General features: G+C 38.1%; 1 protein-coding gene and 1 long non-coding RNA gene across 2 annotated transcripts; both read left to right on the top strand.

Moving 5' to 3' along the window:
- The first annotated feature begins 572 nt into the window (after positions 1 to 572).
- On the top strand, positions 573 to 2,621 carry LOC124370668. Its single transcript, XR_006923203.1, has 4 exons — positions 573 to 621; positions 963 to 1,002; positions 1,559 to 1,630; positions 1,771 to 2,621. It is a non-coding gene; the product is annotated as an uncharacterized LOC124370668 (long non-coding RNA).
- A 1,235-nt stretch (positions 2,622 to 3,856) lies between these two features.
- On the top strand, positions 3,857 to 4,969 carry LOC124370669. The gene has a single exon (XM_046828955.1). It carries the CDS (start codon positions 3,857 to 3,859, stop codon positions 4,967 to 4,969), a length of 1,113 nt encoding a protein of 370 aa, XP_046684911.1.
- The last annotated feature ends 11,608 nt before the right edge of the window (positions 4,970 to 16,577 follow it).

The following is a 16,577-nucleotide window of genomic DNA, read 5'->3' as shown; positions in this document are numbered from 1 at the left end:
ACATGACATAAAAAATTAAAATGAATTGCTATTGAGTGTTGTTTGATATTTAAAAAATCGGAATAGAAAGTAATTTCTTTATTGCAAAAATTTCATTTTTCGGGAGAAACATTTCCTATCAGGATTGTTGACTTGAAATGTCTTACGTTACAAATGATGTAAAAGCATTTCATATATTGTTTTCTATTTCATATTGTGGCCGTTCCGGCCAGGAACGTCTGTGTTAAATACAGTGAAGTAAGTAATCTTACATTATTGTAAATAAATTTATTTCAATATTTGGAATGTACAGCATTATATCATGATTCTTATGTCTTTATTCTAGCAAATTTCAATCGTCTTTTACTTTTTTGTACTACACAGATGAAAAGTATTCAATCAGTATACATGACATAAATAATTAAAATGAATTGCTATTGAGTGTTGTTTGATATAAAAAAATCGGAAAAGAAAGTAATTTCTTTGTTGCAAAAATTTCATTTTTCGGGAGAAACATTTCCTATCAGGATTGTTGACTTGAAATGTCCTATGTTACAAATGGTGTAAAAGCATTTCATATATTGTTTTTTTATTTCAGTTTGTTGCCGTTCCGGCCAAAGAAATTGGTATTTCCACCGTGAAGTAAGTATTTTTTCATTATTGTAAATAAGATTATTTTAATATTTGACATGTACAGCATTATATCATGATTCTTATGTGTTTATTGTAGCAAATATCAATCGTCTTTTACGTTTTTGTACTACACAGATGAAAAGTATTCAATTAGTATACATAAGATAAATAATTAAAATGAATTGCTATTGAGTATTGTTTGATATTAAAACAATTGTAAAAAAAAAGTAATTTGTTTGTTGTAAACCTTTCATTTTTCTGGAGAAACAGTTGCTATAAGAATTGTTGACTTGAAATGTATTACGTTGCAAATGCGGTAAAAGCATTTCATATATTGTTTTCTATTTCAGTTTGGTGCCGTTGGGGACACCAACAATTTTGTATTGTCAAGTAAGTAGTTTTTCATTAGAAATTATAACTTATTTAAATTTGGAACCAAATTTCGTGTACATTGTAAACAGCGTTTTGATACTACAAGTTTCAATTAATAATGTATTTATACAACGTTAAATGAATAATAATAATTTACATGGGGAATTCCTTTATAATATGGTTAAAAGTAAATGTAACGGTCCAGTTATATAATTTAACATACTAATTGATTTTATTTGTTCTATTTAATGAATTTAAAAATACTTTATTAGCAATAATATTGTGTTGACAATAATGGAAATTTTTTTTTTTTTTAACAACTGAAAAACCAAAATATCTTTTTGTTTTCAGACTAACGTTGTTATGGTTCACCATTTTATAGTGTGTCTTACATTATCACTGAAATTAAACATATTTAATTTTCATGTTAAATGTAGAACATTATAAACATTTGAACTTTTATATACTATCCTGTAACGTGTTGAATTTCAAACATTGTGCTAATTGTATCAATTACATTGTTTCATGTGATAATGCTGCACTTTTTGTTAAACTTTAACAATTTCATTTACAGCAACGTCATTGTCACCACTGGCCTTTCCAGTGAGTGTTTCCTCCCATTTCGTTACGTGTTCCACTTCCCAACGTAAGTTGAAATAAAAGTATTTCTTTGTAATAAATGAATTCAAGTGTGTTACCTATATTTACGAAATGATTTCAGACAACTAATATTTTTTATTATGGAAGGATGAATGTACGTATACTTAAAACAATTCTGTTATTTAGATGGGGAAGTGGAAACCTTCGTACAAGGTTGTCACAAAGAAGCGTGTGCTGTTGGTGACGGACAGCCATGGGAGGGAACTGCATCATCTCCTGGAGAGGTCCAGTGACTAATCAGTGACGGCTATTGTTTCGCCCAACGGCACCATGAATTACATTTTGGACAACGCCCTGTTATACCAAAACAAGTACGATGAAGTGATAGTCATGGCTGGGACGAACGACATCAATGACCAAGGTTTCATTAATAATGACTTTTTTAATGCACTAGGCAAGTTAATTAAACTTTCTCAATTGAACAATTTAACCATTATTAACTTGCCTAGGAGGAGAGATGTTGTTTCGCCTGCCGTGCATCGTGCACGTGCAAGCTTAAATGCCACTTTAAAAAACATTAAGTCTGCCAATTTCATTGACATTTCGAATTTCAAAAGACAATTTTTCACTAGTCATGGCTTGCACATGAACATGCACGGCAAGCATGAACTTGCTGTTGTAATTTTAAATTCAATTGGCGTCAAATCTGACAAGAAAATTATATTTACTTTTAATGAACAAGTACGGCGCATTAGACGCCCAAAAAACTAAATTCTGTTGGTAGAGTGTTGTCATTTACTCGTGGATTTAGTGATTGATTTTCATTTTCCACGGTTTTAAATTCCAATTACTTTTTCCATATATCATTGTAATTAATTTAATTCAACATGATGCCTCAAAATCGACGCGTAGAGTTGCCCGATTGTAGGGTCCTGCTACGTAGATTGTCGACAGAAGAAATTGGCAACTATTTGGCCGTTCGTGACTTACGAATTGCCGTTAACGAGCGGCCAAATAATGAGGCCGAAATTAATATTGTTCTGCCCCGTGGAAATAATGTAAATGTCAATGACATTGTGAGTCCACGAGTAAACCCGCCACGTCGCGTCCTTCCTCCGAGGAGGCGACATGCTGACGTACCCCACCGGGTTATGTATAGGACTGCCCTGATGTTTGGAGCCGAATCGGTGGAAAATGTTCCGATGAGTTCATTAGGACGTTTTCAGGTACGTTGTCGTATGTGTGACGCCAAATATTTTGCTGAAGAAGCCTGTAATCGGCAAGGACTGTACATGCAATGTTGCAATTTGGGTAAGGTTGAAATTCCTGCACTTGGCCCGTGCCCGGAAGAACTACGTGGTTTTCTGACCGGAGAAGACGCGGCGGACGTTGAGTTTCGCAGAAAACATCAGAACAGTCAATTCAAATTTTGCAATGGCGTCATTCAAAGCACAATCGCCCGTTGACAGAAATGTCGGCCAGGGTCATTGGTGTTTCTGCATCTCGGGCCAAGTGTATCATTACACGGAACCGGTTCCGGTTCGGATGGCTCCTTTACACAAGCTGAATCAGCTCTATTTCATAGACACTGAGGAGGCTTGCCAAGAAAGAAACGCCCTTATTGGAGATCGCGTAAGGGAAGCCACGATCCGAACAATTGAGACCATGTTGAGACGTGTCAATCAACTCTGCAGAGCCTATCGGTTCATCTCGGAGGTTTTGACTGACGTACCGGACGAGGTCAGAGTTCATGATGTGCACGTCATCTTCAAGGAACGCATTGGCAACGATCTGAGGCGGTACAATTTGCCTGCCTGCAGAAGTGACATTGCTGCAGTTTACACAGGTGAAGAGCCGCCCATAGATGTAGATTTGGTTGTCTACCCGCAGGGGAGTGACCGCAGAAATCAGATCAAGAATCTGAACAGTCTTGCCGATCCAATGGTGTACCCTCTCCTATTTCCCAACGGGGAATACGGATACAGAACGGGTGTACCACACAGGCAGACAAACAGAACAGTGACGTTGAGACAATTTTACTCGTGGCGATTAAAAACACAGGAATGGCTTCTCCATCCTGCACAACGGAGGAAAGTTGTTTCAACAGTACATTGTTGACGCATGGTGTAAAGTCGAGGCAAATCAACTTTGGTTCATTCGGCAGAACCAGCGATCACTGAGAGTGGAAAATTATCGTGGTCTTCGTAGGTACCTGGAAGAAAGAGCGCGTGCGTTGGGAGCTCGGGTTGGAAAATTGGTAGTGCTCCCAGCCATGACTGTAGGATCGCCGCGTTATATGCAGGCCAGGTACCGCGAGGCCATGGCGATTGTGGCACGTTACGGGAAACCAGATCTCTTCATTACTTTCACAACAAATCCTAATTGGCCCGAAATTCAAGAGAATCTGGAACATCACCAACGCTTTGAACACCGACCGGACTTGGTCTGTCGCGTGTTCAAATCAAAATTCACACAATTCCTCGACAACTTGAACAAAAGACAGGTGCTAGGTGTTACACAAACGTACACCTACGTAATCGAATTCCAAAAAAGGGGGCTTCCACATGCCCACGTTTTAATCACAATGAGACCTGAGGACAAAATTACGATCGACAATGGAAATGACATTGTCTGTGCCGAGTTCCCCGACCGTGACATGGACCCAACACTGTACGACATCATAGCTGAACACTATGTTCACAGACCCTGTGGAGCCAACAATCCCATCGCCCCCTGTATGCGAGACGGTAAGTGCTCCAAAGGCTATCCGATGTCGTTCAATGATGAGACCATAATTGATCACGTCAGGAGACCTGTTTATCGCAGGCGACGTGACGGCCGAACAGCAGTCGTCGAGGAAACGGTAATCGACAACCGAAGAATTGTGCCATACAACCGGTACTTTGCCAAAAAATACATGTGCCACATCAATTTCGAAGTCTGCGCCACACTCTCGAGCATGAAGTACCTCTACAAGTATGTACACAAGGGCGCAGACTGTATCACAATTCAAGCCAGTGACACTGGCGATCAAACACTTGACTGGGACGAAATTCAAAATTATTTGGACTGTCGTTACTTCAGTTCAACGGAAGCCGCGTACCGACTTATGACATTTCCTCTCGCAGACAGATCACATTCGGTAATGACTTTGCCGGTTCATTTGGAATATGAACAAGCCATTCTGTTTGATGACGACCTCCCTGAAGAGGACGTTGCAGCTGCAGTTGATAAGCCAACGAAATTGATGGCGTGGTTCATATTGAACAACACAGACGTGGAAACCCGGCAATTGACATATGTTGAGATTCCTGAACACTACACGTGGAACAACAGAGAGGCAGTGTGGGGAAAAAGAAGGCAAATCTCAAAGACGATTGGTTGATTGATGGAAGTGACTCCTACTGACGTGGAATTGTATCATCTCAGAATGTTATTGCACCACGTGAGAGGTGCATTGTCTTTGGAAAGTATAAGAGATGTCCACGGAACAGTGTTTCCAACATACTTTGAGGCTTGCAAAGAAATGGGGCTGACAGAAGACGCAAATGAGTACAGAAGGTCACTGAGAGAAATGTCGGATTGGTGTACTGCAGGCCGACTGAGAAAAATGTTTGCACTGATATGTTGTGCAAATCACTGAAATACCCGAACTGTGGAAAACGTTCAGAGACGCCATGATTGATGATTATTTGAGGAGGCGTATAAACAGAATACAGGCGATAAAATGCATGCCTTAGATCTATTGCTGACCACCTGCATAGAAACGACAAGACCTTGACTGAATTTGGTTTGCCACTGCCAGACGAGAATGTTGCTCATGAGCCAGAAGAACCGGGAGAATTAATGGAACAAGATGTACACGTCATTGATGTCAATACATTGAATGTACAACAAAGAATTGTATATGATCAAGTAATGGAAACAATTGAGAAGGTCGAGAGAGGCGACCATGTGGAAACGACAATGTTCTACGTTGATGGACCAGGAGGTAGTGGAAAAACTTATCTAAATAATGCTTTATTGACCAACATTATTGGCATGAACAAGGATGCAATTGCAGTTGGTTGGACAGGAATGGCTTCCACCCTGCTGGAAAACCGGCACCACCGTACACAAGGCGTTTAAATTGCCCTTGAATGTGACAGATAGTACGGTGGCAGGGTGGCCAGTGCATCACTCAGAGTCTCGACGAATAATGAACTCTTCGTTGATAGTTTGGGACAACGCACCAATGTCACCCAAACTGTCTCTACAAGCAATTGACAAATTCTTAAAGGAACCTGATGCGGGAGCCAAACAAAACAATGGGTGGAAAGATTGTACTGTTGGGCGGTGACTTTCGACACGTTCTACCCGTCATTCAACGTCATCACCGCAGCCAAGTGGCACAGTCCAGTATTAAGTGCAGCTACCTCTGGAATTGTATGAAAAAATTCGAATTAAGAATCAACATGCGACTAGAACCGGATCAAGTGCAATTTGGACAATGGCTCAGTAGTCTGGGAAACGGTACACTGCGAATTCTTGAGCCCCGCCCCATGATAAATGGCGTCGACGATCTAATTGAAGTACCGTCAGAGTGTGTGGTGGAAACAAAAGGCGAGGTAATTGACAATGTGTTTGGTGAACACCTGGACCAAGATACGTCCATGACAGCGATACTCTGTCCAACAAATGTTGAGAAAAAATGCACTAGAAGAGAGAGAATATCTCAGCTGTGACAGCTACACACTTGATCCCAATGACAATTTTGACCCACCAATTGAACTTTTGAATTCAGTTGAAGATCCCGGTCTACCACCGCACAGACTGACATGGAAAAAGGGAGCCGTGGTAATGCTTTTAAGGAATGTTGATTTACAAGCAGGCATGTGCAATGGAACTCGATTGAAAGTTGTACAACTCCACGACCACACAATAGACGTCGAGATTTTGAGTAGAAAGCACAGGGGTGAGCAATCACTCCTACCGTGTGTAAGATTCATCTGCGAGACAGAAATTCTACCGCGGCCCCTCACTCGGTTGCAATTCCCAGTCAAAGTCGGTTACGCCATGACAATTAATAAAAGCTAAGGGCAAACTTTCAACAAAATTGGTATTTGTCTCGACACACCATGCTTCGCGCACGGTCAATTGTACGTGGCGTTTTCGAGGGATAGGAAATGGGCCGATGTATTAGTCTATGTGAGTGACGGTCCAAAACAAGGGACGTTTGGTTTCAACGATGGGCGTACTTTTACACGCAAAGTCGTGTATGCGTCCATTGTAGATCGAAACGACAACAATGGTCAATTCATACAACATAGTGGGGAAGAAGAACATCAAAATCTAATCCCACGACAATGGGTCTGAAGACGTTGAGATGACGGGTGATGACAATGAACAATTGGCTCAGGAGTTCATCCAAATGATTGAAGACGAGAATACGTTCATCACTGTTGTACACAACAACAGAGAGACTGTTTCTCGTCACGATCAACCAGACACTTCCGGCATTAGCAGGACATTCTTACGTCCTATCGCTGATGACTCGGACAGTGACTGATTGATCAGCAAAATTATTCAAAATTAGTTTGCCAGTTATATATTAAAATTGTAATTTTTCTAAATCATGTAGCACCATTACATTTTTAAATGTTTCCCCCCAGTGTACACACACACACACACACACACACACACACACACACACACACACACACACACACACACACACACACACACACATATATTTACATAATACACAGAAAGAGTCAAGATTCTTTATTATATTTATATACAATGTTATACAATGCATTTTTATTTTTCATTATTGAATGTGTATACAATTTATACACATATATTATTATCATTTTTTATATTTTTTATGCAATGTTATATATTGCATTTTTATTGACTGAATGTGTATACAACTTATATTCATATACTAGTATCGCAATTTTTTATATTTTTTATGCAATGTTATATATTGCATTTTTATTTTGTATTATTTGACATGTATACTAGTTATACATACATATATTTATTATTAATATTTTTTTTATTGTATACATTGTTATACAATTATTAGTAACAATGTATTTTCTGTTACTGAATGTCTATACAAGTTATACACATATAATTTTACTTTTACCATTTTTTATATTTTTCTATTTAGTGTTATATGTTGCATTTTTATTTTTTATTACTTGACGTGTACACAAGTTATACACGTATATTTATTATTATCATTTTTTTATTGTATACAGTGTTATACAATTATTTGCCAAAATGTATTGCATGGCATATATTTCTGTGTGTATACAAAGTTATATTTTATACTGCAATCTATTATTATACAATGATATACACACATTTATTTTTTTATTATTTTCAGTTGTTATATTTTTATATACAACGAATTATAGTTATACAAAGCTATATACATTATATATTTTTTTATTTTATATATACGTGTATATTCTCAATGCGTTATTTAACAGAATCTTGATTCTTTTACACAAACTCCCCGTACAATTTCCTAAATGCCTGAAGAACACTCTATCGACATACATCAAAATTCAAAATTACCATCAAAACATAGTAAATACTGACACGTGTTGTCCTGTCACAAACAATCCAAATTAAGTAATATGAAATTTGGGTTTTTTCTTTTCGCTTCCCATTTCACTTTACTATTGGACGTCAACCACACTGTTTTCAAATCAAAATTCCAAGTTGAACATTTCGGTCAATCTACATATATTGTTTGGGACAGTACACACGTAGCAAGTTTAGTTGAGTTCGGATGACATCAACGAGATTAAATTTAACTTTTTACTTGATTTTATTTACATAGTAAACACAATGCGTGTCAAAATATTTTGAATGGATAAAAAGCGGAATATATTCGATGTATTCACAATTAGGCCTCTATTCCGTTTATCTCATCCAAACTCAACGAAATATTACCTTTCCTTTTTATGTATATATATATATATATATATATTAGTTTGTAAGTATGTGTAAATAGTGATTGTCCCGGCCATGACTACGAAAAACCCGATCGTGTGTCCTTTTTTCCCAAACTGAGTCTACCATCCTATCCCATCCATCCAGTTGATCCAACCCCTGTCAACCTTTACTGTGGCATGTCCACGGAACAGTGTTTCCAAACATACTTTGAGGCTTGCAAAGAAATGGGGCTGACAGAAGACGCAAATGAGTACAGAAGGTCACTGAGAGAAATGTCGGATTGGTGTACTGCAGGCCGACTGAGAAAAAAGTTTGCACTGATATGTTGTGCAAATCACTGAAATACCCGAACTGTGGGAAACGTTCAGAGACGCCATGATTGATGATTATCTGAGGAGGCGTATGAACAGAATACAGGCGATAAATGCATGCCTTAGATCTATTGCTGACCACCTGCATAGAAACGACAAGACCTTGACTGAATTTGGTTTGCCACTGCCAGACGAGAATGTTGCTCATGAGCCAGAAGAACCGGGAGAACCAATGGAACAAGATGTACACGTCATTGATACCAATACATTGAATGTGGAACAAAGAATTGTAGATGAGCAAGTAATGGAAACAATTAAGAAGGTCGTGAGAGGCGATCATGTGGAAACGAACATGTTCTATATTGATGGACCAGGAGGTAGTGGAAAAACTTATCTATACAATAAATTATTGACCAACATTATTGGCATGGATAAGGATGCAATTGCAGTTGCTTGGACAGGAATGGCTTCCACCCTGCTGGAAAACGGCACCACCGTACACAAGGCGTTTAAATTGCCCTTGAATGTGACAGATAGTACGGTGGCAGGGTGGCCAGTGCATCACTCAGAGTCTCGACGAATAATGAACTCTTCGTTGATAGTTTTGGGACAACGCACCAATGTCACCCAAACTGTCTCTACACGCAATTGACAAATTCTTGAGGGACCTGATGCGGGAGCCAAACAAACCAATGGGTGGAAAGATTGTACTGTTGGGCGGTGACTTTCGACACGTTCTACCCGTCATTCGACGTGGTCACCGCACCCAAGTGGTACAGTCTAGTGTTAAGTGCAGCTGCCTCTGGAATTGTAAGAAAAATTCAAATTAAAAATCAACATGCGACTAGACGAGGATCAAGTGCAATTTGGACAATGGCTCAGTAGTCTGGGAAACGGTACACTGCGAATTCTTGAGCCCCGTTCCATGATAAATGCCGTCGACGAATCTAATTGAAGTACCGTCAGAGTGAGTGTGTGGTGGAACCAAAAGGCGAGCTAATTGACAATGTGTTTGGTGAACAACTGGACCAAGATACGTCCATGACAGCGATACTCTGTCCAACAAACGTGTCCGCTAAAAAGATAAACGCTCATATATTGAGAAAAATTGCACTAGAAGAGAGAGATTATCTCAGCTGTGACAGCTACACACTTGATCCCAATGACAATTTTGACCCACCAATTGAACTTTTGAATTCAGTTGAAGCTCCCGGTCTACCACCGCACAGACTGACATGGAAAAAGGGAGCCGTGGTAATGCTTTTAAGGAATGTTGATTTACAAGCAGGCATGTGCAATGGAACTCGATTGAAAGTTGTACAACTCCACGACCACACAATAGACGTCGAGATTTTGAGTAGAAAGCACAGGGGTGAGCAATCACTCCTACCGTGTGTAAGATTCATCTGCGAGACAGAAATTCTACCGCGGCCCCTCACTCGGTTGCAAATTCCCAGTCAAAGTCGGTTACGCCATGACAATTAATAAAAGCTAAGGGCAAACTTTCAACAAAATTGGTATTTGTCTCGACACACCATGCTTCGCGCACGGTCAATTGTACGTGGCGATTTTCGAGGGATAGGAAATGGGCCGATGTATTAGTCTATGTGAGTGACGGTCCAAAACAAGGGACGTTTGGTTTCAACGATGGGCGTACTTTTACACGCAAAGTCGTGTATGCGTCCATTGTAGATCGAAACGACAACAATGGTCAATTCATACAACATAGTGGGGAAGAAGAACATCAAAATCTAATCCCACGACAATGGGTCTGAAGACGTTGAGATGACGGGTGATGACAATGAACAATTGGCTCAGGAGTTCATCCAAATGATTGAAGACGAGAATACGTTCATCACTGTTGTACACAACAACAGAGAGACTGTTTCTCGTCACGATCAACCAGACACTTCCGGCATTAGCAGGACATTCTTACGTCCTATCGCTGATGACTCGGACAGTGACTGATTGATCAGCAAAATTATTCAAAATTAGTTTGCCAGTTATATATTAAATTGTAATTTTTCTAAATCATGTAGCACCATTACATTTTTAAATGTTTCCCCCCAGTGTACACACACACACACACACACACACACACACACACACACACACACACACACACACACACACACACACACACACACATATATTTACATAATACACAGAAAGAGTCAAGATTCTTTATTATATTTATATACAATGTTATACAATGCATTTTTATTTTTCATTATTGAATGTGTATACAATTTATACACATATATTATTATCATTTTTTATATTTTTTATGCAATGTTATATATTGCATTTTTATTGGACTGAATGTGTATACAACTTATATTCATATACTAGTATCGCAATTTTTTATATTTTTTATGCAATGTTATATATTGCATTTTTATTTTGTAATTATTTGACATGTATACTAGTTATACATACATATATTTATTATTAATATTTTTTTTATTGTATACATTGTTATACAATTATTAGTAACAATGTATTTTCTGTTTGTTACTGAATGTCTATACAAGTTATACACATATAATTTTACTTTTACCATTTTTTATATTTTTCTATTTAGTGTTATATGTTGCATTTTTTATTTTTTATTACTTGACGTGTACACAAGTTATACACGTATATTTATTATTATCATTTTTTTATTGTATACAGTGTTATACAATTATTTGCCAAAATGTATTGCATGGCATATATTTCTGTGTGTATACAAAGTTATATTTTATACTGCAATCTATTATTATACAATGATATACACACATTTATTTTTTTATTAATTTTCAGTTGTTATATTTTTATATACAACGAATTATAGTTATACAAAGCTATATACATTATATATTTTTTTATTTTATATATACGTGTATATTCTCAATGCGTTTATTTAACAGAATCTTGATTCTTTTACACAAACTCCCCGTACAATTTCCTAAATGCCTGAAGAACACTCTATCGACATACATCAAAATTCAAAATTACCATCAAAACATAGTAAATACTGACACGTGTTGTCCTGTCACAAACAATCCAAATTAAGTAATATGAAATTTGGGTTTTTTCTTTTCGCTTCCCATTTCAACTTTACTATTGGACGTCAACCACACTGTTTTCAAATCAAAATTCCAAGTTGAAACATTTCGGTCAATCTACATATATTGTTTGGGACAGTACACACGTAGCAAGTTTAGTTGAGTTCGGATGACATCAACGAGATTAAATTTAACTTTTTACTTGATTTTATTTTACATAGTAAACACAATGCGTGTCAAAATATTTTGAATGGATAAAAAGCGGAATATATTCGATGTATTCACAATTAGGCCTCTATTCCGTTTATCTCATCCAAACTCAACGAAATATTACCTTTCCCTTTTTATGTATATATATATATATATATATATTAGTTTGTAAGTATGTGTAAATAGTGATTGTCCCGGCCATGACTACGAAAAACCCGATCGTGTGTCCTTTTTTTTCCCAAACTGAGTCTACCATCCTATCCCATCCATCCAGTTGATCCAACCCCTGTCAACCTTTACTGTGGCATGTCCACGGAACAGTGTTTCCAACATACTTTGAGGCTTGCAAAGAAATGGGGCTGACAGAAGACGCAAATGAGTACAGAAGGTCACTGAGAGAAATGTCGGATTGGTGTACTGCAGGCCGACTGAGAAAAAAGTTTGCACTGATATGTTGTGCAAATCACTGAAATACCCGAACTGTGGGAAACGTTCAGAGACGCCATGATTGATGATTATCTGAGGAGGCGTATGAACAGAATACAGGCGATAAATGCATGCCTTAGATCTATTGCTGACCACCTGCATAGAAACGACAAGACCTTGACTGAATTTGGTTTGCCACTGCCAGACGAGAATGTTGCTCATGAGCCAGAAGAACCGGGAGAACCAATGGAACAAGATGTACACGTCATTGATACCAATACATTGAATGTGGAACAAAGAATTGTAGATGAGCAAGTAATGGAAACAATTAAGAAAGGTCGTGAGAGGCGATCATGTGGAAACGAACATGTTCTATATTGATGGACCAGGAGGTAGTGGAAAAACTTATCTATACAATAAATTATTGACCAACATTATTGGCATGGATAAGGATGCAATTGCAGTTGCTTGGACAGGAATGGCTTCCACCCTGCTGGAAAACGGCACCACCGTACACAAGGCGTTTTTAAATTGCCCTTGAATGTGACAGATAGTACGGTGGCAGGGTGGCCAGTGCATCACTCAGAGTCTCGACGAATAATGAACTCTTCGTTGATAGTTTGGGACAACGCACCAATGTCACCCAAACTGTCTCTACACGCAATTGACAAATTCTTGAGGGACCTGATGCGGGAGCCAAACAAACCAATGGGTGGAAAGATTGTACTGTTGGGCGGTGACTTTCGACACGTTCTACCCGTCATTCGACGTGGTCACCGCACCCAAGTGGTACAGTCTAGTGTTAAGTGCAGCTGCCTCTGGAATTGTAAGAAAAATTCAAATTAAAAATCAACATGCGACTAGACGAGGATCAAGTGCAATTTGGACAATGGCTCAGTAGTCTGGGAAACGGTACACTGCGAATTCTTGAGCCCCGTTCCATGATAAATGCCGTCGACGATCTAATTGAAGTACCGTCAGAGTGTGTGTGGTGGAACCAAAAGGCGAGCTAATTGACAATGTGTTTGGTGAACAACTGGACCAAGATACGTCCATGACAGCGATACTCTGTCCAACAAACGTGTCCGCTAAAAAGATAAACGCTCATATATTGAGAAAAATTGCACTAGAAGAGAGAGATTATCTCAGCTGTGACAGCTTACACACTTGATCCCAATGACAATTTTGACCCACCAATTGAACTTTTGAATTCAGTTGAAGCTCCCGGTCTACCACCGCACAGACTGACATGGAAAAAGGGAGCCGTGGTAATGCTTTTAAGGAATGTTGATTTACAAGCAGGCATGTGCAATGGAACTCGATTGAAAGTTGTACAACTCCACGACCACACAATAGACGTCGAGATTTTGAGTAGAAAGCACAGGGGTGAACAATCACTCCTACCGGTTGCAATTCCCAGTCAAAGTCGGTTACGCCATGACAATTAAATAAAAAGCCAAGGGCAAACTTTCAACAAAATTGGTATTTGTCTCGACACACCATGCTTCGCGCACGGTCAATTGTACGTGGCGTTTTCGAGGGATAGGAAAATGGGCCGATGTATTAGTCTATGTGAGTGACGGTCCAAAACAAGGGACGTTTGGTTTCAACGATGGGCGTTCTTTTACACGCAACGTCCGTGTATGCGTCTATTATAGATCGAAACAACAATGGTCAATTCATACACCATAGTGGGGAAAAAGAACATAAAAATCTAATCCCACGACAATGGGTCTGAAGACGTTGAGATGATGGGTGATGACAATGAACAATTGGCTCAGGAGTTTCATCCAAATCATTGAAGACGAGAATACGTTCATCACCGTTGTACATAACGACAGTGAGAATGTTTCTCGTCACAATCAACCAGACACTTCCGGCATTAGCAGGACATTCTTACTTCCTATCGCTGATGACTCGGACACGGACTTATTGATCAGCAAAATTATTCAAAATTAGTTTGCCAGTCATATAGGAAATTGTAATTTTTCTAAATCATGTAGCACCATTCCATTGTTTAATGTCTTCCCCCCAGTGTACACACACATATATATATTTTTACATTATACACAGAAAGAGTGAAGATTCATTATTATATTTGTATACAATGTTATACACTGCATTTTTATTTTCTATTACTTGACGTGTATGGACTTATACCCATATATTACTTTTACCGTTTTTTATATTTGTATGCAATGTTATACACTGCATTTTTATTTTCTATTACTGAATGTGTATACAAATTATACATATATATTACTATTACCATTTTTTATATTTCGATGGCTTAGAGTGAAAACCTCGTATCTCCATTTCTTTTTCGTAAAATGACATTTTTTTGTTTATGGTCTCTGGTTTTCTTTACAAGATGAAACTAATTTCCAACGAGTTTTGATGTAGATAGTCCTCTTCAAGACATCACAAGTGACTTACTAGTTGAACTCGTCGGATTTGACGAACAAGATCTCAGTTTATTTCCAGAATCGAGTACAAGTAATAAAACAGACATTATCGCATCAAGCCCGGAGGATTTAACTAACATTGCAAATGATAACAACAGGGTTGAAAGTGAAAACCAGGAAATTGTAGGGACAAATATTACAGAACCTGTAAATATTATTCATCCGAGGAAGAGCCAAGTAATCATGAGCCCTCTGGGACTGAAGAAGACACTGAACAAGTCCCTTTAAATCATAGTAGAGAAATACCAGAAAAGAAAAGGAGGAAAAAGAGGGGAAGAGCAGACAAAGAAACATGGGAAACAACAGAAACAAAAGACAAAGAGGTTGAAAGGAGATGAATACTTTGGAAGGAGAAAAAACGAGCAAGGTAAAATTGTGTTTGATGTTAAAAGAGCCAAGAGAGAAATAAAAAAACGTTGCTCTTGCACTGGCCAAAGGAAAAGTGTATTTAACTGTAATAAAATTTCAGAAGATATGAGAAAGGATATGTTTACTAAATTTTGGAATTTGAATTGGGGAGAGAGAAAAATCGTTGTGCAAAGCTTAGTTGAAAGAAAACTTGTGGCACAAAGAAAAGTAGATGGTGTACAATCAAGGCGAAATGGCTCGTTGGTTTATTATTTAAAACCAAACAAAGTAAATGAAAGGATAAGAGTGTGCAAAACATGTTTTTTAAATACCCTCACTGTGGGGGAATGGTCAGTTTTGAACTGGGTATCCACAAATCAAAAATACGTTGACCGTGAATTGCCAAGAGGAAAGGAGTGACAGTGAAGAAAAAGAAAGCGCAGGGAATTGCACAATAAGAGATAAAAAAGAAATTACACATAAACTTCAAAAGGACCTTATTCAATCAGACGAAACTCAAAAAAACTATATCTTGAACCTAAATGGCAGTCTAAAGCAGATTTATTTAGACTGTATGAATCGCATTGTAAGTCTGAAGGCAAAGAAAACTTAAAATCATCTATATACACATTTTATTCAATTTTTTAGGAGTGTAACCTAGGGATATTTCAACCTAAGAAAGACCAGTGTGTGATGTCTGTTGCGCCCACGCTGCCGGTAACTTAACGGAAGAGGATTACAATGCCCATTTGCAAAGAAAAGAGGAGGCCAGAAAAGGAAAAAGAGGCTGACAAAAACGTTGCATGTGAAGATGGAAGCAGAACAGCGGTTTTTACAATGGATCTGCAAGCAGTATTATTGACTCCAGACTTACATGCATCGGCACTGTCTTACCGTACAAAATTAAAAGTGCATAACTTCACTACCTTTAATCTAGCAACTAAAGATGTCCACTGTTACCTTTGGGATGAAAGTGAAGGTGGTCTTAATGGAGATGAATTTGCAAGTATAATTAGCTATTTTATAACATCTGAGGTAGACCGAAGTAAATATGACCATGTTATCTTGTACAGTGATGGCTGTACATATCCAAATAGAAATATTGTATTGTCAAATTCTCTCCTACTACAATTCAAACTAAAATTTTCAGACCCTTATGAAAATCTCCCGAGAAAAGTCAAGGTACCATCTGAAGGAGTTGTGTTAGAACCGTTGTACCGTGTGATCTG

The sequence above is a fragment of the Homalodisca vitripennis genome, unplaced genomic scaffold, assembly GCF_021130785.1.
Source record: "Homalodisca vitripennis isolate AUS2020 unplaced genomic scaffold, UT_GWSS_2.1 ScUCBcl_424;HRSCAF=2385, whole genome shotgun sequence".
Classification (NCBI taxonomy): Eukaryota; Metazoa; Arthropoda; class Insecta; order Hemiptera; family Cicadellidae; genus Homalodisca; species Homalodisca vitripennis.
The sequence above is the reverse complement of the archived record's forward strand: the minus strand, read 5'-3'. Positions and strand labels throughout refer to the sequence as shown.